The following is a 23036-nucleotide window of genomic DNA, read 5'->3' on the forward strand; positions in this document are numbered from 1 at the left end:
GTCTTTATGTCTGTAAGACAATCCTGCAGTTTAGCTAATTGGTGTGTGTCCTCTGGCTTCATGGATAGATAAAGCTGGGTATCATCTGCGTAACAATGAAAATTTAAGCAATACCGTCTAATAATACTGCCTAAGGGAAGCATATATAAAGTGAATAAAATTGGTCCTAGCACAGAACCTTGTGGAACTCCATAATTAACTTTAGTCTGTGAAGAATATTCCCCATTTACATGAACAAATTGTAATCTATTAGACAAATATGATTCAAACCACCGCAGCGCAGTGCCTTTAATACCTATGGCATGCTCTAATCTCTGTAATAAAATTTTATGGTCAACAGTATCAAAAGCAGCACTGAGGTCTAACAGAACAAGCACAGAGATGAGTCCACTGTCCGAGGCCATAAGAAGATCATTTGTAACCTTCACTAATGCTGTTTCTGTACTATGATGAATTCTAAAACCTGACTGAAACTCTTCAAATAGACCATTCCTCTGCAGATGATCAGTTAGCTGTTTTACAACTACCCTTTCAAGAATTTTTGAGAGAAAAGGAAGGTTGGAGATTGGCCTATAATTAGCTAAGATAGCTGGGTCAAGTGATGGCTTTTTAAGTAATGGTTTAATTACTGCCACCTTAAAAGCCTGTGGTACATAGCCAACTAACAAAGATAGATTGATCATATTTAAGATCGAAGCATTAAATAATGGTAGGGCTTCCTTGAGCAGCCTGGTAGGAATGGGGTCTAATAAACATGTTGATGGTTTGGATGAAGTAACTAATGAAAATAACTCAGACAGAACAATCGGAGAGAAAGAGTCTAACCAAATACCGGCATCACTGAAAGCAGCCAAAGATAACGATACGTCTTTGGGATGGTTATGAGTAATTTTTTCTCTAATAGTTAAAATTTTGTTAGCAAAGAAAGTCATGAAGTCATTACTAGTTAAAGTTAATGGAATACTCAGCTCAATAGAGCTCTGACTCTTTGTCAGCCTGGCTACAGTGCTGAAAAGAAACCTGGGGTTGTTCTTATTTTCTTCAATTAGTGATGAGTAGAAAGATGTCCTAGCTTTACGGAGGGCTTTTTTATAGAGCAACAGACTCTTCTTCCAGGCTAAGTGAAGATCTTCTAAATTAGTGAGACGCCATTTCCTCTCCAACTTACGGGTTATCTGCTTTAAGCTACGAGTTTGTGAGTTATACCACGGAGTCAGACACTTCTGATTTAAAGCTCTCTTTTTCAGAGGAGCTACAGCATCCAAAGTTGTCTTCAATGAGGATGTAAAACTATTGACGAGATACTCTATCTCCCTTACAGAGTTTAGGTAGCTACTCTGCACTGTGTTGTTATATGGCATTAGAGAACATAAAGAAGGAATCATATCCTTAAACCTAGTTACAGCGCTTTCTGAAAGACTTCTAGTGTAATGAAACTTATTCCCTACTGCTGGGTAGTCCATCAGAGTAAATGTAAATGTTATTAAGAAATGATCAGACAGAAGGGAGTTTTCAGGGAATACTGTTAAGTCTTCTATTTCCATACCATAAGTCAGAACAAGATCTAAGATATGATTAAAGTGGTGGGTGGACTCATTTACTTTTTGAGCAAAGCCAATAGAGTCTAAAAATAGATTAAATGCAGTGTTGAGGCTGTCATTCTCAGCATCTCTGTGGATGTTAAAATCGCCCACTATAATTATCTTATCTGAGCTAAGCACTAAGTCAGACAAAAGGTCTGAAAATTCACAGAGAAACTCACAGTAACGACCAGGTGGACGATAGATAATAACAAATAAAACTGGTTTTTGGGACTTCCAATTTGGATGGACAAGACTAAGAGACAAGCTTTCAAATGAATTAAAGCTCTGTCTGGGTTTTTGATTAATTAATAAGCTGGAATGGAAGATTGCTGCTAATCCTCCGCCCCGGCCCGTGCTACGAGCATTCTGACAGTTAGTGTGACTCTGGGGTGTTGACTCATTTAAACTAACATATTCATCCTGCTGTAACCAGGTTTCTGTTAGGCAGAATAAATCAATATGTTGATCAATTATTATATCATTTACCAACAGGGACTTAGAAGAGAGAGACCTAATGTGTAATAGACCACATTTAACTGTTTTAGTCTGTGGTGCAGTTGAAGGTGCTATATTATTTTTTCTTTTTGAATTTTTATGCTTAAATAGATTTTTGCTGGTTATTGGTAGTCTGGGAGCAGGCACCGTCTCCACGGGGATGGGGTAATGAGGGGATGGCAGGGGGAGAGAAGCTGCAGAGAGGTGTGTAAGACTACAACTCTGCTTCCTGGTCCCAACCCTGGATAGTCACGGTTTGGAGGATTTAAGAAAATTGGCCAGATTTCTAGAAATGAGAGCTGCTCCATCCAAAGTGGGATGGATGCCGTCTCTCCTAACAAGACCAGGTTTTCCCCAGAAGCTTTGCCAATTATCTATGAAGCCCACCTCATTTTTTGGACACCACTCAGACAGCCAGCAATTCAAGGAGAACATGCGGCTAAACATGTCACTCCCGGTCCGATTGGGGAGGGGCCCAGAGAAAACTACAGAGTCCGACATTGTTTTTGCAAAGTTACACACCGATTTAATGTTAATTTTAGTGACCTCCGATTGGCGTAACCGGGTGTCATTACTGCCGACGTGAATTACAATCTTACCAAATTTACGCTTAGCCTTAGCCAGCAGTTTCAAATTTCCTTCAATGTCGCCTGCTCTGGCCCCCGGAAGACAATTGACTATGGTTGCTGGTGTCGCTAACTTCACATTTCTCAAAACAGAGTCGCCAATAACCAGAGTTTGATCCTCGGCGGGTGTGTCGCCGAGTGGGGAAAAACGGTTAGAAATGTGAACGGGTTGGCGGTGTACACGGGGCTTCTGTTTAGGGCTACGCTTCCTCCTCACAGTCACCCAGTCGGCCTGCTTTCCCGGCTGCTCGGGATCTGCCAGGGGGGAACTAACGGCGGCTAAGCTACCTTGGTCCGCACCGACTACAGGGTCCTGGCTAGCTGTAGAATTTTCCACGGTGCGGAGCCGAGTCTCCAATTCGCCCAGCCTGGCCTCCAAAGCTACGAATAAGCTACACTTATTACAAGTACCGTTACTGCTAAAGGAGGCCGAGGAATAACTAAACATTTCACACCCAGAGCAGAAAAGTGCGGGAGAGACAGGAGAAGCCGCTATGCTAAATCGGCTAAGAGCTAGTAGCTACGCTAAGCTAGCGGATTCCTAAAAACACGCAAAGTGAATAATGTGTAAATAATTTAGAGGTGATTCAGCAGAAGGAGTGCTTTAGTTAAGGCACGTAAAGATTACACTGGGAAACAAATCGTAATCTAGATAACTAGATCAATCTAACTGCGCAGATTAAACAGCTAACAGATACAGAAAAACACCGCTGTGCTCCGGAACAGGAAGTGATACAATACCGTCATACAATATATGACTCATAATTAATGATATTGAGCACTTTGTTATCCAAGGCCAGTGGAAACCTGTATAACTGGAAGTATTATTGTTGTCTTGTATCACTATCCTGTTTTCATCTCTGCCTTCTTTGCTGTCACTCAGGGTGAGGCAGGGTCCCCTGGCCAGAGAGGACCTCCAGGAGAGAGAGGAAGACCAGGGCTCCCTGGTGGTGGAGGCTACCACTCCAAAGACGCACAGCCGATGATTGGACCAGTTGGCCCCAGAGGGGAGAGGGGAAGCCCAGGCTCAGCGGGACCCCCTGGTCCCCCAGGAACTCCAGGTTCACCAGGAAATGATGTGAGATAAAGCACCACTACACAAGCATCACTGACTTTTACTTTCTTCCTTGAAAATCTTTTCTAAATCATGACAACAGAACTAGTGATGACACACGCTCAGTAGCCAACGGCGCTCACTAGCTCCATTGTTCTTGTACATAATGTATTTTTAAATTTTTTTTGCCATAGTTGAGCTTTTGGTTTTCTCTTTTTTCCTCTATCCTAGGCAGTAGTCAATTATGATGAAATCAAGAACTTCATCCGCCAGCAGGTCATTAAAATCTTTGATGGTGAGAACATGTTCTTGATGTCATAATGTTACTTTTCATAATGCCCTATTTTTGCTATCTCTTGAGATATGTTTTGTTCAGTTTCCCCTTTGGGATACTGCTGCTTTCACTGTGGAATTATTGTGTTGAATCTACAGAGAGAATGGCCTACTACATGTCTCGCATGCAGATGCCAGTAGAGATGGTAGCATCACCAGGTCGGCCCGGACCTCCAGGGAAAGATGGAACACCAGGTAATCCTGGGGCACCAGGTTCACCTGGTATCCCAGGACATATGGGCCGACAAGGCCGGACAGGAGCCCCGGGACCACCCGGTGAGAGAAACCATTATACCACAGCAGAACATTTCAGATTACAAAAACAAAGTAAATTTGAAAGTGAATTGTTCTGAAACTGTTACATGAAAAACTGTATTTAAAAAAATGTAAATTATTTGATGTTAGGACCACGGGGGCCACAAGGAGAGAAAGGAGAAAAGGGTATTGGAGAGATGGGAGATGTAGGACCTCCGGGAGCACCAGGTAATTTAACACTGTCGTTGATGGGCATCACGGTGGCTTAGTGGTTAGCACTGTTGCCTGACAGCAAGAAGGTCCTGAGATGGGCTCCCATCTGGTCCTTTCTGTGTGAAGTTTGCATGTTCTCCATATGTTCACCTGGGTTCTCTCCAGGTGGTTCAGCTTCCTCCTAATTTCAGAAAATGAATGAATGAATATCATGGAGAGATTTGATTTTATAATTATAAGAAATATTGTATTTAGAAGCTTGATTTGTTTTTTGTTGTTGTTTTTGTTTGTTCGTTTTAAGCAATAAACTTGTAAAAGTCAAAGTGAGGTAAAGATTGTGCAGGCGCTATAAATTAGAATTTATGGAGAAATACATTTTATTTGATTTATGTAATTTGATTGCTTGATGGTAGGATATCCTGTTGTTGATGAGTCCTAAATGAAGAAATCTCATATAGCTCGCATTAGATTAGATTAGATAGACTTTATTGATCCCTTGGGAAGACACCCTCAGGAAAACTGAGGTTCTTGTTCAAAAAGTGTTCACAATATATATTTTTATCTTCCTGAGAAGAAATGGGCAAAGCATATAATGGTAATTGGACTTTACTCAATACATTGTCTTTTTGTTCTCCATTCTGTCTTTCTTGCCTTGCTCTGAATTAGGTAAAATGACAGATGAGGCTAGTTTATACATTTTTTTAATCAAGTTCCCATGCTCACAAAGTCTGAAAATGAGTATGATGTGAACACTAAGCTAGAATACAGTCACGATGGCTGTTGTTTGCGCCTTTGAGCCAGTTGCTGCAGCCACAAGTGACCCACCTGTTCAAGAAATTTCCAGATGACTGTCTTCTTGTATGATAGCCAATGATAATCTAGTGGATTCACCATAATAGGTAGCTAGGTGGCTAAACTTCATGAAAAGAAGTTTGAGGGTGGGTGCTAAAGGGGTAAAATGATGCATATGACAATTTCTGTACTTCCGGGGACAGAAACATGGCACTTTCTCTGAGTTTTTGGGCAAATTACATGCAAACAAAGTGAAAATGCAAAGGAAAAAGTGACAATACGGTGGAAAGTGGACATGTGTTGTGGTTTGTTTATGACCCGGAGCTTAAACGTGTTGAGGTGGTTGTATAGGCGAGAGAACGTAGCTCCTCTGGTTAACTGTGTAGGCTACCACTTACCGACAAGACCGCTCCCATTTGTCTTGTCTTCCCTTCTCTGCTGGGAACTGAAAAACTGCACTTTTTGCAGCTTCTTCGGTGATTGCAACCGAAAATGAGGATCATCTAGTCTCAAGCCCAACTCTTTAACCACTAGACCATCACCTCCCCTGTGTATATATTGCACAACGGGAACAGCTGTTCCCATAACTTGTCAAATCCCACAACATCACGCAGGGTTCAAATAAGATGGCACTGCCCTATTGCAAAGATTGCTATTTCCCCAAAACTGGGCGATGGCCAACTGCTGTGCATGTAACATTGACAGTAAAAGAAATGAATCCTACTTCTTGTGTGAGGTCCCCTACTTATTAACGTTACTTGAAACACATTATCATTGTTAAAGTATTAGGATTGTGTTTTAAATGCTTTTAACAATGTTGTCTAACTTCTCCCCCCCTACCCTTCCACCAGGTGTCCCAGGCCCTCCAGGCTATAGTAAGATGGGGCCCCCAGGTCCTGTTGGTCAACAGGGTGTTCCTGGAATTCCTGGCCCTCCTGGACAGGCTGGTCCAAAAGGAAACGATGGTCGGTGTAATCCTGGAGACTGTATGAGCCACCAAGTCGAGTATAGCCCCAAGGGTCCACCTATGAAGGGCCCCTGGTAGAGATCTATGTATGAGGGAGAGGGGACTGAAGCAAAGAGACTACAGAGAACATGCAGCCAGAAGCCATGATCCAAAGTTATGTTTGACCACAAGATGAAATAAAGGAGCTCCCTTTGTTGTTGAATTGCACAGATTTCCCCACACAATTTCCACCCGAACATGGAGAAAAAGAAAACCCACTATTTTTTCCTAAGGGCCACGTTGGAACTTAAGCCTATAAAGACACAAGCAGCAGATTTTTTGAATCACTTTATTTCCCTCTTCCTGCTTATTCATTGCCATATTTGTTTTTTTGTTTTTCTTAATTTGGTCTTACCTTCTTTTTTTTTTTGGTTTTTAGTTTATACTCAGCTATCAGTGCTCACTTTTTAGTCCTTCTGTAGGCTTTCAGTCAACATAAGGTATTTTGTTGTCCTTGAGTCATTCTGACCACTTCTACTTTTTTACTTTTTACTTCTACATTCTACATTTTGTTTTAAACTTTATTCAGAAAAAAATGCCCACAATTTTTATGGCATTCAGCTATCTGTCTCCAAGAAAAATACATTTTTGAGCCATTGCTTGTTGTTGTTTGTTTTACGCATTGGTACGTGAGTAGTAATACCTACTTTTAATTTGTGTCATCAAAGAAAATCCCTCAAAATTTATTTTGATTCTGCACAAATGGGACAATTCATATCCCTTTAATGGATTGACTGTTTTGTACATATTTATATTTATATATAATGGCTTTTTATACTTTTTTTGTTTATAAAGCATTTGATTAAAATCAAAAGGCGTAATTATGGGACTTTTTTGTCATCATGGTTATACATAACACAAATATACTAAAGTGATTTTTGTTAAAAGTTAATAAGCTTTTAAAATTGAAGAATATTGAATGATCAGTAAAAGACAACTTATTTATGGACGAAATTTGAATTTTATGTTAGAAAGCATTTGGGTTTTTGTGATTTATGTTGCTCAAGTTAATTTTGTATAAATTACAGATGCAGCCATATCTCATTAATTTTTTCTAACCTAGACATTCACCTGCATCATCATTCACTTCTTACCTAAATAAGAACAAAAAATTTAGGCTATTAGCTACAAATACTGTAATATTACAAACCAAGCAAGGATACCTCATAATCTCATGGCAACAAAGAAATTTTGAACAAATCTTAGGTACATTGCACATTGTATTTGAGTTAACAATTACATATTTTATAACAATTTATAATAATTGTATTTATAAAGCACTTTTAAGGAGTTTCAACAGACCTAAATTCAACAAGACATGAAATTATAACCGTTTAAAAAAATCATTTTCTTCTGAAATGTATAACATTTATCAACTACACTGTCATAGCTGAACCTACGTTGAAGAACGGCAAATTTATAACTACAAGCTGCACTCACACTCTTCTAAACAAGCATCCCCACACCATGAGGAATGTGAACCCTAAACCAAATTGTAATTGTTACGTTGTGTAAACTGCTGTTCAAGTAGTGCCACTATTTTCCATCGATTTGCTCAACTTTTGTATGTGTTTTCTTTTTGTCTTGCTGTCATTGTTTTCTAACCCATGAAGTGCCTGTGTTTTTTGATATATAAATGTTTGAGAGGGTTAAAAAGATACATTTTGAAAGCAGAATTTTATGAGTGTGATTCTTTTGTTTTGCATGATAGCTGTGCTTTCATATAGTCACGGCGATGTGTTCGACTTGGTTGAGCTTTAATGTTGACAGAGGCTGTGAGTACCTGCAGATTTTGAAAAATGAGTTTATTTACATTCAGTAATAGGTAAAGATTTGAAATAGGAGGAATGAAATGGCAGGGAGATGAAGATGAGAATCCTTATGAAAAAGAACATTGGGTTTTACAAAAGGTTCTTCTTTATTGGTTTGGGCTGATCCAGAAATAAAACCCTCTTTACAAATGACTTATGTATATAAAGAACAATAAATAGCTTTTTTTTTTGGATGAAAATAAATCAGTCATTAAATCGGTGATACCCTCTGTAAATCTGACAGTGGTAAAGGAAGCACATTCTAACTACAACTGATTGTCTTTGAGAAAAGTCATCAACTCTGCGGGAACTTTTATTCATTCATTAACACAGGATTTGTATTGGTGCATATCATAACCCATTCCTTTTCCGCTACATAATAATCAACACACAATTTACAAAGATTTACAGCACTGCATTGTGGGAGATGGGATATGGTGTTGCTAGGCAACAAGAGGAGATAAAGCTAGTTGTTACTTTCTAAAATGAGACTTTGGGTAGGGCCAGAGTAGGGGGGTGGTGGCGGCGTTGGGGGGTAATGTACACATAGGTTAGCAAAGTCTTCCAAAAGTACAGTATTGAGGTGAAGATGCAATCATTTATTGGTCCTTTTTTTCCACGTACGATTCAAGAGAAGCAAAAGGGGGTTAGCTTCAAACACATAAAAACAAAGTCTTACATATGTTGTGTATCACTTGATAAAAATGAAGCATGATTCATCCTGCTTTGTTTTCAGGTCCTCTCAGTGATACAGCGGAGACGAGTGAACGTGCATGAATCTGTTCATCGCCAAACGCTGGGAACTGGGGATGGGATATTTGGATGGGCTGACATCATCCGAAATGCTGGAGAATTCAGAAGGATGTGGGTGGCTGGGAGCTGTAGTTGTCATGGTGATGCAGGAGATTAAGATCAGAGTTACGTCCCATCAGTCGAAACTTCAGCTTGTCAGTTTTAGGAGGGGGTTGTATCCGAGCACCACACTGATATCCCCCACTCCTCATTCTTGATGTTGTCCAACTGAGAAGAGTGGACCCGCCTCCTCGCTGTCTCTCCCTCTCTTTCGCTGTCTCCCAGGTGTTATGAACGGCTGATGGAGAGGACCGTTTCTAAAAATTGGGTCCTTTGATGGTGCCTGCCTCCTGTAGCCTCGGGGAGGTGTATGCAGATGCAGCTAGACACGTTGCAGCTTCACAGTACCCTAGTAGACCTGGTAAACCCGCCTTACCGGGACGACCAGCCTCTCCAGCTACTCCTTGAGGCCCTGGCTCACCGTGTCTACCATTCCGAGCCACAGCATCAACACCAGGAGGACCTGCAGAGGGTGAGGATTTATGGGCAAATTTTGAAGAAAGTGGTTCTCTGATTTTTAATCCTGTATGTATGCATAGTATACATATAGTGGAATAGAAACTTTTCTGGACCGTAGGGGCTTTTACTTTATTTTTTATTTTTTAATGAAATCAAATGTGTCTCTCAAGAATGGCTCAACCATGAAGTGTAACAAAGTTTGCACCATGATCAGTCCCTCCAATTACAGCCCAAAAAGTCCATAGTTTCCCCATAGTTGCCATGGGTGTCTTGGTGGCTTCCCTCACTAGTCTCCTTGCATGGGCACTTTTTGAGAACAGTCTACTCTAGATAATTATTATTTCTTATTATTCAGAACCATGCTGTTTGTATATATTTATGATCAAAATAAATGATGTCTAAGACTTGCAAACGTACATGTATCCATCCCATGACTTGAAAATTATAATTGGCTGTAAAACTGATGATTTAGTTGTGATATGATAAAGAGTGTCCAAACTTACATGTTCTGTTATTTTGGCTCAGTTTATAGAATATTGCAAAGTTTTGTTTTCAATGTGAATTCAAAGGGCACAATTTAGAAATTTTATGAGAAAACAGCCTAATTTGTATTTTAATTTGATGTCGTAAGAAAATTTAAATCTCTTAAACTTTTACATGCCACTGTATATATTAATTCTATTATTTTTCCCTTCCTTATCTGAAGCTTTGGAAGAGAATTATAAGTAGTTTATACAACACAGACACATTTGATGTGTTATATCAAGTACTGAAAAACATGTACTTTGGAAGCCCCGTACCACCAAGTGCAATAATACACTATCTTGTGCTATAGTATGGTTAGTGTTTCCACTCCAAGATTCTACTATGTTTCCTGGTGCCAAGATGTAGCACGACTCCAGTGGCTTTAGAAACTGTAAAGGCGAACAGCTGCAGAACTGTCTCAGAATGTCGGTTAAGCCTACATGCAGTAAAAACCAGCATTTAACCTTGAAGAATCCTGTTTTTTGCACATCTGTGGTAGTCCTGAGTTTTTACCTTGTATTCCTGGGGGACCAGGTTGTCCTGGGTGGGCTTTACCAGGATCTCCTCTCTCTCCCTTTGCACCTCTCTTACCTGAAGCAGAAAATGGGTTAAGATCGAGACTTTTAAAGTGACTACAGAGAACTCACCACTGTTTTTGGTGTCAGAAAGCAGGTGTTGGGACGGCTGTTCTGGAGAGCACCTAAACTGCATGTTTTCCATGTCTCTTTAGTCCAATAATAATACCAATATAATATATAAAATACAATACAGAAACACACAATAATCCCTAACTAAAGAGCTAATACAGAAAAAAAAAACATTCAACTTATCCTCTGGTGCAACTTATTTGCCGGAAAACACGGTACTAAAAGTCTAGATTATTTCAAATATGTATTTCTATGTAAGGTGTAAATACCTGTATGCTATATTTTGTATCTCTACCTTTAAGTCCTGTGTTTCCAATCTGCCCGGGGCCTCCGATGATGCCAGGGATGCCACGGGTACCAGGTAGGCCATGCTGCCCTTGTGGGCCAGGTGGTCCCGGAGGTCCAGGAGGTCCAGGAGGTCCCATAACACCTGCGCCACCAAGCACAGCCCTCTTGGCACTCACCGCCACGGCTGCTAACCTCTCTGTAAAAGAGGACATTGCATCATCATTTTTCCACAGAGAGAGAAATTTTGATTAAATTACCTTTGATGATGGGCAATTGATTGCTCAGGAGATTAAAATAGTTTCAGGGAATGAGCTATTCTAGTCTCCTTTATGGTCTTCAAAGGGTGAATATTTGGGTCTTGATTCTCACCCTGTAACATCTTCAACACCACTTCAATAATGTGTTGGTCAGATGCGTCACGTCCCTGGAGAAGAGAAGAACAGTTTGATTTTCGCAAAGTGATGCAATCAGTGTTGCGTTCTTCTCTATACTGCAAGTGTAACTGGACTCACTGGTATTCCAAGAATGCCTGGCATGCCGGGTACACCTCGCTCCCCATTGATTCCCCTAGGACCAGGCAGTCCAGGTGGTCCTTGGTCTCCAGGTTTACCAGGATCGCCAGTGGGGCCATTGTACCCAGGCTCACCCCTCACCCCTTGCTGTGAAAACATACAGTGGTTAATGACAGGAATCTAAATAAATAATAAAAATGTAAAGATGGGAAGCTATGACTGAAGTTGAAAAATGAACAAAGGAAGGAATCTCAAATATTTCTGGTAATCTTGCGCAACAGTAATTTGAGTTCAGACAAGAACCAGACTCACCTGTCCTTTGGGCCCAGGTTCTCCAGACAAACCCTGTCACAGCAAAGAAAGATTTTGTCATTTTCACATTCATCAATACAATCTAAACTTTCCACATGAGGAAGACTTGTAGGGCAATAATTCAAAAGTGGATACCAGTACTATGAAATTATAAAAAAAAAAATAAAATACAAAAACTTCTGAGAGCCAATCATCATTGCTTCACCGTCATGTAAAAAGCTCATTTGCTACCTTGAATAATAAGTAGATTTGTATGCAAATTTCAACACAAACTTGCTTTCTTATTAACTTTAGTGTGGTTTGACATTTTCAACATTCACTTATCTGCTGTAATACCTTTAAACCAGCCATTCTCAAAGAGTGGTCTGTGGTCCATCAGTGACCCCTATTGGTATATTGGTAAAATATCACATTTTAAATTAATATATTCTAACTTAAAACATATTTCCTAAACTGCTTAAAGATTACCTCAACGTCTAATAGATAGTAATATACTGTACTGTTAGAGTGTTAGGCAGACATATTGTTTTGGGATATTTGGGGAGTTAGGTGAGATTTTTAATAGGTTAAGTGGTCCTTGGTTTGTTTGATGTTTGAAAAACACTGCTTTAAACCCAATAGCTAAATTAGCTATTGTAGATTCCTAAGTATTTTCAGCTATTTACAACAACAATTATAAGTAATATAGGTTGGAGAGAAATTTTACCTTTTCCCCTGTTTCACCAGCCAGTCCTTCAACACCAGGATCACCCTATAGCATCAAGCACAGAAAACATTAAACAGTACTGTCATTATGCAGATGAAACACAACTTTATACATAAGGTCAATTTATCAAGATTCATGCCAGACCAGCACATTTAGTACTCACAAAGTCTCCCTTTGGCCCGACTTTTCCTTGGAATCCCTGTAACAACACATTCCTTGTGTTAACATAGAGGGCTCTGATTATGAAATTCTCAAATGAGAAGATCTAATGCAAATTAACAAACACATCACAATCAAACTGGTTGACTTGTGTCTCAAAAAGAACAATGAAAATGCTGTAATTTAGTTTGGATTTTTGTCCCTCTTACTTATAAGCAAACACTGCCCCCAATGGGAAAGTGGAAATACATAATGAAAAATATACATTATTGAGGGAGATGTACCATTTGAAGCACAAAGCATGTTCACACACAAACCTTATCTCCCTTAGTGCCACTAAGACCCTGGGGACCTGGAATCCCCATGGGACCTCTCTCTCCTTTCCCTCCCTGTCATGATAAGACAAAAGTAATATCAGTAAATAACCTTGACAAATCATCTGGAATAATTCTGGTAAAAATCATCTTACAGGTTTGCCTACTATACCCTCTTCCCCAACTGGTCCCTGTTGGCCTCTGTCACCCTGCAGAAATTGTGTGAGGTGAGTCGGTGTGCTTTGTGACATCTGTTGTTTGTGCATCTATGGAATTATAGAGTGAGTATTCTTTAACTTTACCTTGGGCCCAGGAACTCCTTCCATTCCAACTTCACCGGGAAGACCAGGCTCACCCTAAAAAAGCAAGATAGGGCTACAATCAAATTCAGAATAATTCATCCCAGGGGTATAATTAGGGTGGTACAGAAGGTGCCACATTACCCCACCAACCACATTTACATCATAAAGATTAATGCAGTAATGATTAACAAGCAACAGTGTGATTTGCAACAAGGCTAAGGCCTACTTTACATGCATCTGCCTGAAGAAGCCCAGATGTGACCATCTGTGCTAACATTGTCATTTAAACTAAGCATAATTGCAAACTGGTGGCACAATGGCTTGGTGGTTGCCACCGTTGCTTCACAGCAAGAAGGTCATGGGATTGCTTTCCACCTGGTCCTTTTTGTGTGGAGTTTGCATGTGCTTCCTGTGTTCATGTGGATTTCCTCTTTCTTCCTCCCACTGCCAAAGTTTATGTGGATTGGCGATTGTAACTTGACCGTAGTTGTGATTGTGTTTGTCTATATGTAGTCCTACGACAGACTGGCTTCCTGTCCAGGATGTACTCTGCTTCATGTCCTATGACTGCTGGGATAGGCTCCTGCCACCACTGGTTTCCCCTTCATTGGAGTAAGTGGGTGTATAAAATGGATAGATAGAAATGGATAACTGCAAAATGTGACTTGAAAGGGTACAATTTAGAAAGTTAAGTTATTGTAAAGTTATTGCTGTGGCTTGGTCAGTGGTAAGGAGAACTGATTCAAGGGCTTTCTTCAGACTGCCAGTTCAAATCAAATTTATTGCATGGCTGATTCAAATATGATCTCACTGATTTACACAGTCCACATTATACATAGCAAGTGATGAGATCTGATTTGTGCATCCCTGTAGAAATCCTTATTATCGCTGATTCACATTGGTTGCTACAGAAATGACAGTAGCCATCGGGGCAAGTGGGCAGAGTGAGTCATAGTGTGTGGTGAGTCTTTTCTTTTTGGGGGGGGGGGGGGGGGGCTTCAGCTGTCAATGTAACCTTTCGGTTAATGTGATTTACAGGTTACTGCCCATTCTCTGTCTCTCTCTCTCGATCTCTCTCCTTTCTCCGCCCCGACCCTTTCTCTCAACAGTATGACAACTGTCACTTGACAGAACATCCCTTAAACACACATCATGTTTTGTTTTCTTTTTTGGAGCAAACAGTGATAGATTTCATTGGAGCTGGTTGAAACTGGTAGAACTACACTCTAAGCCCCTTCTGCCGGCCAGTGCTGTGAATGGGTTCACTTAGCTGCGCAAATACAACAAAGGTGTTGAGACGCAACAAAATTTATTCACTGAACACTAATTTCGAAGCTGGAAAGGGTCCAGGCTGGAGCTACGGCATTTATTTCTGCTATCTCTGGCATTCCTCCGGTCAGTTGGCAGCACAAATGGATTGCTAATTGAATAATTGCTCAGTTTTGCCTGGCTCAGCAAGATACCTCAAAGCTCCTTCACACTAGCGACATGAAGCCATGCACCCTCCACTCACTCAAAGGCACATTTGTGCACACTCTAACCAGAGGTGCAACACACACTTAAACCACATTTATCTCAAAGAGTATCCCAAACCATCAACCATATGTTTGTTTATTTTTTGAGGTTCATGCACTAAAATCCCTATGTTGCAGTGAAAAGAAAAAAAAGACACCAATTAAACAATACCCTGCTTACATATGTCTCAGTTTGTTACCTGAGGACCAGGTGCACCAGGTGTTCCCACATGACCTCTAGGACCAGGCCCCCCCTAGTGATGAAAGAAATGTAACAATACAGTTATTCATTAAAAAAAAAATTGACAAGTGTTAAATCAAAGTTACTAAAGGCACTGAATGCCAATTTAACTTGAAGTAATATGAGTTGATTAAAGCCTTACCATCGCCCCAGGTCCACCTTTTGATCCTGGACTACCAGGCAACCCCTGCAGTCACAAATCACAAGAAGACACAAAACAGAGTACTGCAAAGAGTTCTATCAATGTGTGTGTTCCAAGTGAACTTTGAATCATAGCCTGAAAATCGTCTTCTTGGTCATTTATGTGACTATTAGTATGCAAGTGCTGGTGTTGGGGGTGGTAACGCTACGGCCTAATAGTAGATTAAACATGGCCATGTGGCAGTGTCAACCATTGCTATACACTCTGCAGTAATTGTGTATGTTGTGTGTATTGGTGTGTGGCGGTGAAGCATAACGCAAGCTGTTATAGTGCTGGAGTTTGCAGCACACACAGCAAACTGTGCATCTCATGCTCCATTACATCTTCGTCAGAGTGGCACATGCGCGTATACACACACACAAACACCAAAAAACCTGCGCACCCACTGGTCTGATTGTGATAAATTGCTCACTGTGGGAGGGAGAATTCTATTCCGGGGAGGTTTAAATTCTCAAACAGCTTGGGTCAAAGCTTCACTGTTAGCCTGGATGACTGCCCAGAAAACACAGAAAACTTACAGGTTGTTTCATGCTGGTTTGCCTCCGTTGTAGCTTTGTTGAATTGTGGAGAAGAACACAACTGCTCCCCGCATCCCCTTACAAGTTCTGTGCAACAATAACTGTTTATTGTTGAACAATCCTCACAAACAATCAAGGATCACTCACCGCTGCTCCCTGAGGACCGGGAGGACCAGGCATCCCAGCCTGCCCCGGGCTGCCCTGCAGGCAGAGAAGACAGAAGAAGAGTGAATTGTAATCTTTCACCGAAATTGAAGTTCCTCATCATCCTCGCAGCTTGCAGTCTTTACCTTGATTCCCGGAATGCCAGGTGTACCGTCTTTTCCGTCTATGCCTGGCAGACCCTGGAGAAACAGGCGGATGAGTCATCTGACAGTGTCTGATCACGGCAGTACCTCCAGTAAGATGCACACAGAGGTACAAATTTACTCACATTCTCCCCCTTTTTGCCAACTGCACCCTGTGGACCTTGAATACCTCCACTGCCCTGCAGAAAACAACCAAATGAGCACCAGGATTGCATCGCTTTTCAAATTCTGACACCACTTTTCATGTTTATCCGCACTGAAAATAAATGCGGAGGGAAAATACAGTAGTTGGAAGGAGCTGCCTACTTTGTCCCCCTTGTCTCCTGGCTCTCCAGGTGGTCCCTGAGGCCCCTCTTCACCCTGTAATCATCACAAAAATTGTCTTGTCGGGTTTCTATTAGCAGCAGAATGTTTGTGTGTATCTTGTATGTATGTGTGAGCGTTCTCACTGGGGGTCCGGGAATCCCTACTGGGCCGATGATGCCCTTGTAACCACGAGGCCCCTACAGTAAAACAACAATAACAGCAAAAATCCTGTCATTCACTTTCAGGGACAATTATAAATCTTGGTATTGATTGTGTTAAAGGGGTAATTAATGCTTCACTTGCTTCACTAAAGGGAGCGTCAGTAGATCCAGCCACTCTTGGTTTGGCACTAAGCCGGGGCGCTAACTTGGCTAACACAGATAATGTTAACAGTAAGATGGATGGCTACAGCGGATCATTAACTACAGATGGCGGCACCATGGACCCAAACAACCCCAACTCATTAAAGGAGGGGAGAGATTTGTGTTAGCATCATTTCCATATGTCCCTATTGCTGGTAAAGGATGATGTTTGTGTAATGAGGACAGGCCTCACTGGCCTCTCTAATCTAAGATGAGAACTCATTTGTACCAAAAATAAAGAGGTCATAAAAGTTACATGTGAACGCAACAATAAAAGTGCAAGAAACAGTGGTACTCACTGTCTCTCCTTTTGGGCCCATCATTCCTGGGTAACCCCTCAGACCCACTGGACCCTTGGAGACAATGCAAAGGCTTAAACTAAGACTGAGCCTTGACCATAACCATATGTACGTAAAGTACTAAAAATACTACAACATTATTTCAACTCAAAATGGTACAATTCCAAAACATCTCAATAGTCACCTCTGTTTGTAATGCTGCAAAGTCACAAACTGCAAAATTCTCAACTTACCAGAGGTCCTGGGATGCCTTGTTCCCCAGAAGCCCCTATTTCTCCCTTAGGGCCCTGATGGAGAAAAGGACAGTAGTTGGAACAGTTGGAAGGTTTGAACATATCACACCTATTTTGCCATCTTTACACTGGCTTCCTGTCTCTGTGAGAGCAGATTTTAAGGTTTTGTTATTGACTTATAAAAGTTGTTCATGGACTGGCGCCATCTTATGTGGCCGATCGGGTGAAACCCTACGTGCCGGCCCGAGTTTTGCGGTTGCAGGATGCGGGGACTACTGTGTTCCCAGGGTGAAGAAGAAGTCAGCGGGTCAAAGAGCTTTTTCTTATCGCGCACCCACTCTGTGGAACGGTTTTCATGCGACTGTGAGGCAGTCTGAGTCCGTGGACATTTTTAAGTCAAGACTTAAAACCTATTTTTATTCTCTTTCCTATGAATAGCTTTTATTTTTTTTTTATGTTTTATTATTTTTTTTAATTGTGTTTTAAAATATGTATTTGATTTTTTTTTTATTTTTACTTATTTATTTTTATATTTATATTGAACTGTTCTGTGTGAGGTGCCTTGAGGCAGCTTTTGTTGTGATTTGGCGCTTTATAAGCTGATTAAATTGAAATTGAATTGGATGACATTCTATGCATTTAGCAGCAACAGTACACTGAAGACATTTTGATGAAGATCTTATTTGTACGTCTCTTCAGAATTTAATGTGACCAAGATGAATCAGTTTTTACAGTTGCTGATCTTTGATGTATACTGAACAAAATGCCCACCTACTTGTACTATCGTATCTACACATTGTATCAACACATTGACATGGAGGGCACACAGTTTACCGCTATGTTGTCCATCTAATAAGCATGACATTTCCTCTTCCTCTTTGATTTGGATGTAACCAGTCACACTGCTAGATATTTTGGACAAGACAATGTTATACTAGTATTAAATATAGACCCTCCTATCTTAATATATTATAAAACATTTTGGTAACTTCATAATTCATTGGTTCTGTTTTCTACCAGGATATTTCAAAAAGTTCTTGGCCTCACCTGAAAACTAGAGGTGTAACTCATTTCAAAATATGACCTCCTTCTGCAAAAGGATAGCGAAGCTTGAATATTGCTAGGCCTAGTGCATTGACGTTAAGGGCAATTATGTTGAAAAATAATGAAAGAACAATCTTACGCCTGAGATGTTTTCTCTAATGAGGATGAGAACTTTTTAAATCCCCTTATATATAGATAAGAACAAGAGTTGTATTTAGATCCTGAGGCATATTGGTTCCCATTGGTGGGGACATCCAGTCCATGCAAGCACATCAAAGGCTACTTATCCCACAAAGGCTGGTACATTTACAAATGGTAGACTGGGTTAGCTGTGTAGATTTTGATTAATTCACTTAGTTTAGATTCACTTTCCAGTTTGTTTATATTCAGTTACCTTTTTCAGTTGGCTTTTCAATTAGCCTACAAGGTACTACGTCCATATAATATGGCTTTTTTGGGGGGTGGGGGTGGATATGTTGATGCATATGTTGTCTGCTACAAAAATAAATAAATATATTAATAAATAAATAAATGTTGAACCTGCAACTTTTTTCAGAGTGCTGTGCCTTTTGTTTTTTTTTTTGTTTGTTTGTTTGTTTGCTTTTTTTTTTTTTTCTGCGTAAGCGTTATGAATTCGAAATTGCTCAACTTTTGAGAAAGATGCTGGTATTACCAATGCAGTGCCTTTAACATGCAAACATGGGCGTCCATCCATGCTACTGGTCAAAGTATTTCCAACTCTAACCTGATGTGTTTGAAGTTACTGGTCATAAGACCAACTAAGGACCTGGTAGCAAACCTTTAAGGTGGTCAACATCAGTTGGTCATGGAAGCTGAACCATCTGGACCCATGTTTATATATTTTTTGGTGTAAGACAGCATGAATAAACATATTTGTGAGCATGATGGTCCAACATTCAACCTTCACCAGCAGGAGAAATATCTTTTCATGTAAAACCAAGAATGCACATCAGGTACGTACAACCTCAAGTCATGTCAATGTCTTTTTTAAGCAGAGCTCAAGTAAATCTATATTTTAGAGTTGCACCGTAGTGTGAAACTGAGTCTCTAAAGGTTTTCTAAAATCCTGTGCTGCCTGAGAGGATCCATAACTCTGAGCGTGCACTGGTTTGAGTGATTTAGTACTGCCAGAAGGCTCCTTGTGTGGGAAGATCAGAGGCTAATTCTTAGGGCTTGGCTAGCTTCTCCCTCAGAGCCCACTGTGTGCTCATTAGCTCTGCTCAATACGGCAAGGCAAAATGGCTTTGAGAATTCTGACTCTCCCAACCCTTCTCTTCGTGTACCTGGCTCTTCACTGCTCCTTCATCCGGCTCACTGCATGCTGACTGCAGGAACAGAGTCAGCCTTGACTAATCGCGACCAGATTAGTGCCAGTCATGTGCCTCCGGGGGGGCTTCATTAGAGGTAATTCTTTCTTCTGCTGGTCTTCTATGACCATGGCGATGTGCCACACAGTAAGTGCATGAATGTGTTTGTGGAGGGGCACCAGTCTGGGGTGAAGTACTGGCACTCTACTACTTACCGTTTTCCCAATGCTGCCAGGGTCTCCAAGAATTCCTGTGCGCCCTTTGTGTCCCTAGGGGGCAACAGTGAGTCAGTAGACATGATATATTTGCTATCTAACCTGATTATCGATGCTGGGATACTCACTTTCACTCCCTGCAATCCCTGGGGGCCCTTTGGTCCTGCTGGACAGTTAATAGGACACTGTTGTTGGGGAAAATATAAGGATTATCAAAAGTGCAGCGCTGTCAGCAGTCGCACAAGAAAGGAGATGCACAGAAATGCTACCTGGAAGTCTGCACTGCCTTCTTCTCCACCAATGAACTTCCCTGGAGGGCCCTAGGTAGACAGGAAAAGAGAGAAATATATTTAAAATAAAATATATATTAAAAGGTATGAATGAATATGATACGATTGGAATGGATGTAAATTTACAGCACATGACAGGGTTTGTCTCAGTGTGAACTAAGTTGTGTACATGAACAACAAGTCAGAATCAGTAATCTGCAGCTCATACAAAGCGCCTGGTAGTAATGGCATTTACACATATCAAAATTATTATGTGGGATCAGTCTGGCTTCACACTCAATATGTCAATGTTGCTCTACACGTACAACTGTCTTAAGTCAGTCAGTTCTGGGATCATGCACTGGTGCCAAGCATCTCCACATCCACTAACCTATGGAACCACCCTGGGTCCTGAATTGCAGCTACTAGTCCATCCCATACCTCTCAAAACTAGTCTTCAATCTCCAATAGACAGATGGAATGTGGCCATTTCCTTGCTTTTCTCCAGCCAATAAGGTCCTCAGCAATGAAGTATCTGTGTGCTTTGTAGGTGTTAATGGTGCCAGGAGAGACATGTCACTTGGCCAAAATGTTACAGCTGACATTCCCTCACAATGCAAGTGATACTCATCTTAGTCTCTCTATTTAATGGTTCATTTGACAAAAAAATCATTCCTGTGATACCTGAGCATCCTCTAAAGACACCGTAAAGACTTGGACCTTCATTCTCCAACAAAGTTATCAACATTGCCAAACACTTCTATCCAAGGATGTTATGCCTGGAGCCTGACTTATATGTATTTCTGGGGCCTGAGACTGAGATTAAGAGGAAAAAAAAATAAGATTCTGATATAGCTGGCAATGTTGTAATGATTCCAAACATTTCATTCTCATACCCTGATGACAAACAAATGTAATTGAAGCTTGGTGTTTTACAGTATAAACATGAACTTTACAACCCTATCTCATACCATAACCAACAACAGATTAATGTACATCACACTACTGTTACACTGCCTTCACTTGGATGGTAGCATCATTCAGCAAATGCCTCAGATACACTTCTTGTCCAGCCTAGCTGGTACCATAGAGACTTGTCACTGTAAAATTCCCACTCTGAATGAAAATGAATGGTAGCTGATTCCTTTGCTTCTTTTGCTTGTGACCAAGGAGTGATGGGGGTCCCAGCATGCTTACTAGCATTGTAAACTATGTCATCAGAGTGCTGTGTATTTCCACATTGTTTATTTGGCAAAATAAAAGTTTTCATAAAATAACACCAATACTGATACTGATACTCATTAAAGGCTCATATTGGACAATATGAGTGGCCAACCAAAATATTGGTTGAGCAATAGTTATGACTCCATAAGGTCTTCTCAAGTGCCTCTCAATGTCAGAGGCTGAAGATCGACAGACATGAATGTAACTGCGGTGATAAATGAATCTCTGTAGAAAATTGACACTTTCACAGCATACAGACACAATTCTGACAGTTGACACCAGGAAGTGACTGAAAGCTTGGGTCTTAGTCTTGATCCAGGACAATTGCAATCTGAGACATTCCGATTGCTTATTCAGCCTCTCGAGTTGCAATCTATTTTTTTTTTTAATCAGTCACCATGTGCAAGCAAGCACACATTACCACTCACTATTCACACAATGTTGAGGAAAAAGTACCTTTGAATAGATATCATGCAACCAAAGGACCAGATGACTTATTGATATGCTCCACTTAAAACACCAGCACCAGCTGAGAGCAGAACTTTATCCTATAAGCTGGTAAAGTTTCTTTTTCAAGAACATCTACAGGAATGTAGATGTCCACTCACACACTCCGCAAGACCAGACTTAAGGTCATGAGCGCATTAACATTGGAGAATGTTAGAATTTGACAACTGTACACACACATAGAAAGTTAGATCTACCCTCCATAGCTGACCAAGCAATCTTGACCTTTCTCCTGTCATCGTTCCTTCTCTTTGTTTATAGATTGTGATGAAACAAAAGCATTTTGACAGTGGCTGATGCATTCCTGCTACTGTCAGATGAGATAGCCCACTGATCTAATGGTGGATTATTTACCCTAGGACAACACTAAAGCTAAAGCTGTCCTAGGGTTTTTAAGAGTAGAATGGGAGGCAGAGCCTTCAGCTTTCAGACTCCTCTCCTGTGGAATCAGCTCCCAGTTCGGATCAGGGAGACAGACACCCTCTCTACTTTTAAGATTAGGCTTAAAACTTTCCTTTTTGCTAACGCTTATAGTTTGTAGTTAGGGCTTATAGTTAGGGCTGGATCAGGTGACCCTGAACCATCCCTTAGTTATGCTGCTATAGACTTAGACTGCTGGGGGGTTCCCATGATGCACTGAGTGTTTCTTTCTCTTTTTGCTCTGTATGCACCACTCTGCATTTAATCATTAGTGATTGATCTCTGCTCCCTTCCACAGCATGTCTTTTTCCTGATTCTCTCCCCTCAGCCCCAACCAGTCCCAGCAGAAGACTGCCCCTCCCTGAGCCTGGTTCTGCTGGAGGTTTCTTTCTGTTAAAAGGGAGTTTTTCTTTTCCACTGTCGCCAAGTGCTTGCTCACAGGGGGTCGTTTTGACTGTTGGGGTTTTTCTGTAATTATTGTATGGCTTTTGCCTTACAATATAAAGTGCCTTGGGACAACTGTTTGTTGTGATTTGGCGCTATATAAAAAAATTGATTTGATTTGACTTGATTTAAACAAATATGCTCCTCTGGACTGGGAACATCACTCTCAATGAAGGCGCCCTCCTTCTTGGAACCACTAAGAAAACACGCAAGTCTGCATGCACCGCTGGAAAAGAGACTTAAGATCTACAGCTCAGAAGTGTTTGTGGCATTTCACCATTCATTGCCAGATGCCTGGCTGTGCAACATGGTCATTTAATGATATAATAATCACAGTGGGTACTGCTCAACAGAGCTT

The 23036-nt window shown here is 40.8% G+C and overlaps 2 protein-coding genes across 6 annotated transcripts in view; one reads left to right on the forward strand and one right to left on the reverse strand.

Annotated features, from left to right (window-relative positions):
• Positions 1-8033, forward strand: part of col16a1 (collagen, type XVI, alpha 1) — a 177212-nt gene extending 169179 nt beyond the window's left edge. For all 5 annotated transcript variants that reach the window (XM_034160345.1, XM_034160347.1, XM_034160348.1 and 2 more), the window contains 5 exons: positions 3588-3782; positions 3990-4053; positions 4191-4367; positions 4497-4574; positions 6203-8033. In XM_034160345.1, coding sequence (XP_034016236.1) covers positions 3588-3782; positions 3990-4053; positions 4191-4367; positions 4497-4574; positions 6203-6396 — 708 coding nt within the window. In that variant the 3' untranslated portion in view covers positions 6397-8033. The remainder of the gene's footprint in view (positions 1-3587; positions 3783-3989; positions 4054-4190; positions 4368-4496; positions 4575-6202) is intronic.
• Positions 8034-8465: 432 nt separating this feature from the next.
• The window catches only part of col9a2 (procollagen, type IX, alpha 2), a 55528-nt gene continuing 40957 nt past the window's right edge, over positions 8466-23036 (reverse strand). Inside the window, exons 12-34 of the mRNA XM_034160350.1 lie at positions 20084-20134; positions 19943-19999; positions 19815-19868; positions 17228-17281; positions 16995-17048; positions 16477-16530; positions 16334-16387; positions 16153-16206; positions 16010-16063; positions 15867-15920; positions 15142-15186; positions 14959-15012; positions 13245-13298; positions 13098-13151; positions 12946-13017; positions 12633-12668; positions 12470-12514; positions 11764-11796; positions 11452-11598; positions 11309-11363; positions 10947-11135; positions 10518-10595; positions 8466-9483 (exon numbers count right to left, since the gene is read on the reverse strand). Coding sequence (XP_034016241.1) covers positions 9278-9483; positions 10518-10595; positions 10947-11135; positions 11309-11363; positions 11452-11598; positions 11764-11796; positions 12470-12514; positions 12633-12668; positions 12946-13017; positions 13098-13151; positions 13245-13298; positions 14959-15012; positions 15142-15186; positions 15867-15920; positions 16010-16063; positions 16153-16206; positions 16334-16387; positions 16477-16530; positions 16995-17048; positions 17228-17281; positions 19815-19868; positions 19943-19999; positions 20084-20134 — 1608 coding nt within the window. The 3' untranslated portion in view covers positions 8466-9277. The remainder of the gene's footprint in view (positions 9484-10517; positions 10596-10946; positions 11136-11308; positions 11364-11451; positions 11599-11763; positions 11797-12469; positions 12515-12632; positions 12669-12945; positions 13018-13097; positions 13152-13244; positions 13299-14958; positions 15013-15141; positions 15187-15866; positions 15921-16009; positions 16064-16152; positions 16207-16333; positions 16388-16476; positions 16531-16994; positions 17049-17227; positions 17282-19814; positions 19869-19942; positions 20000-20083; positions 20135-23036) is intronic.

The sequence above is a fragment of the Thalassophryne amazonica genome, chromosome 20, assembly GCF_902500255.1.
Source record: "Thalassophryne amazonica chromosome 20, fThaAma1.1, whole genome shotgun sequence".
Taxonomy (NCBI): Eukaryota; Metazoa; Chordata; class Actinopteri; order Batrachoidiformes; family Batrachoididae; genus Thalassophryne; species Thalassophryne amazonica.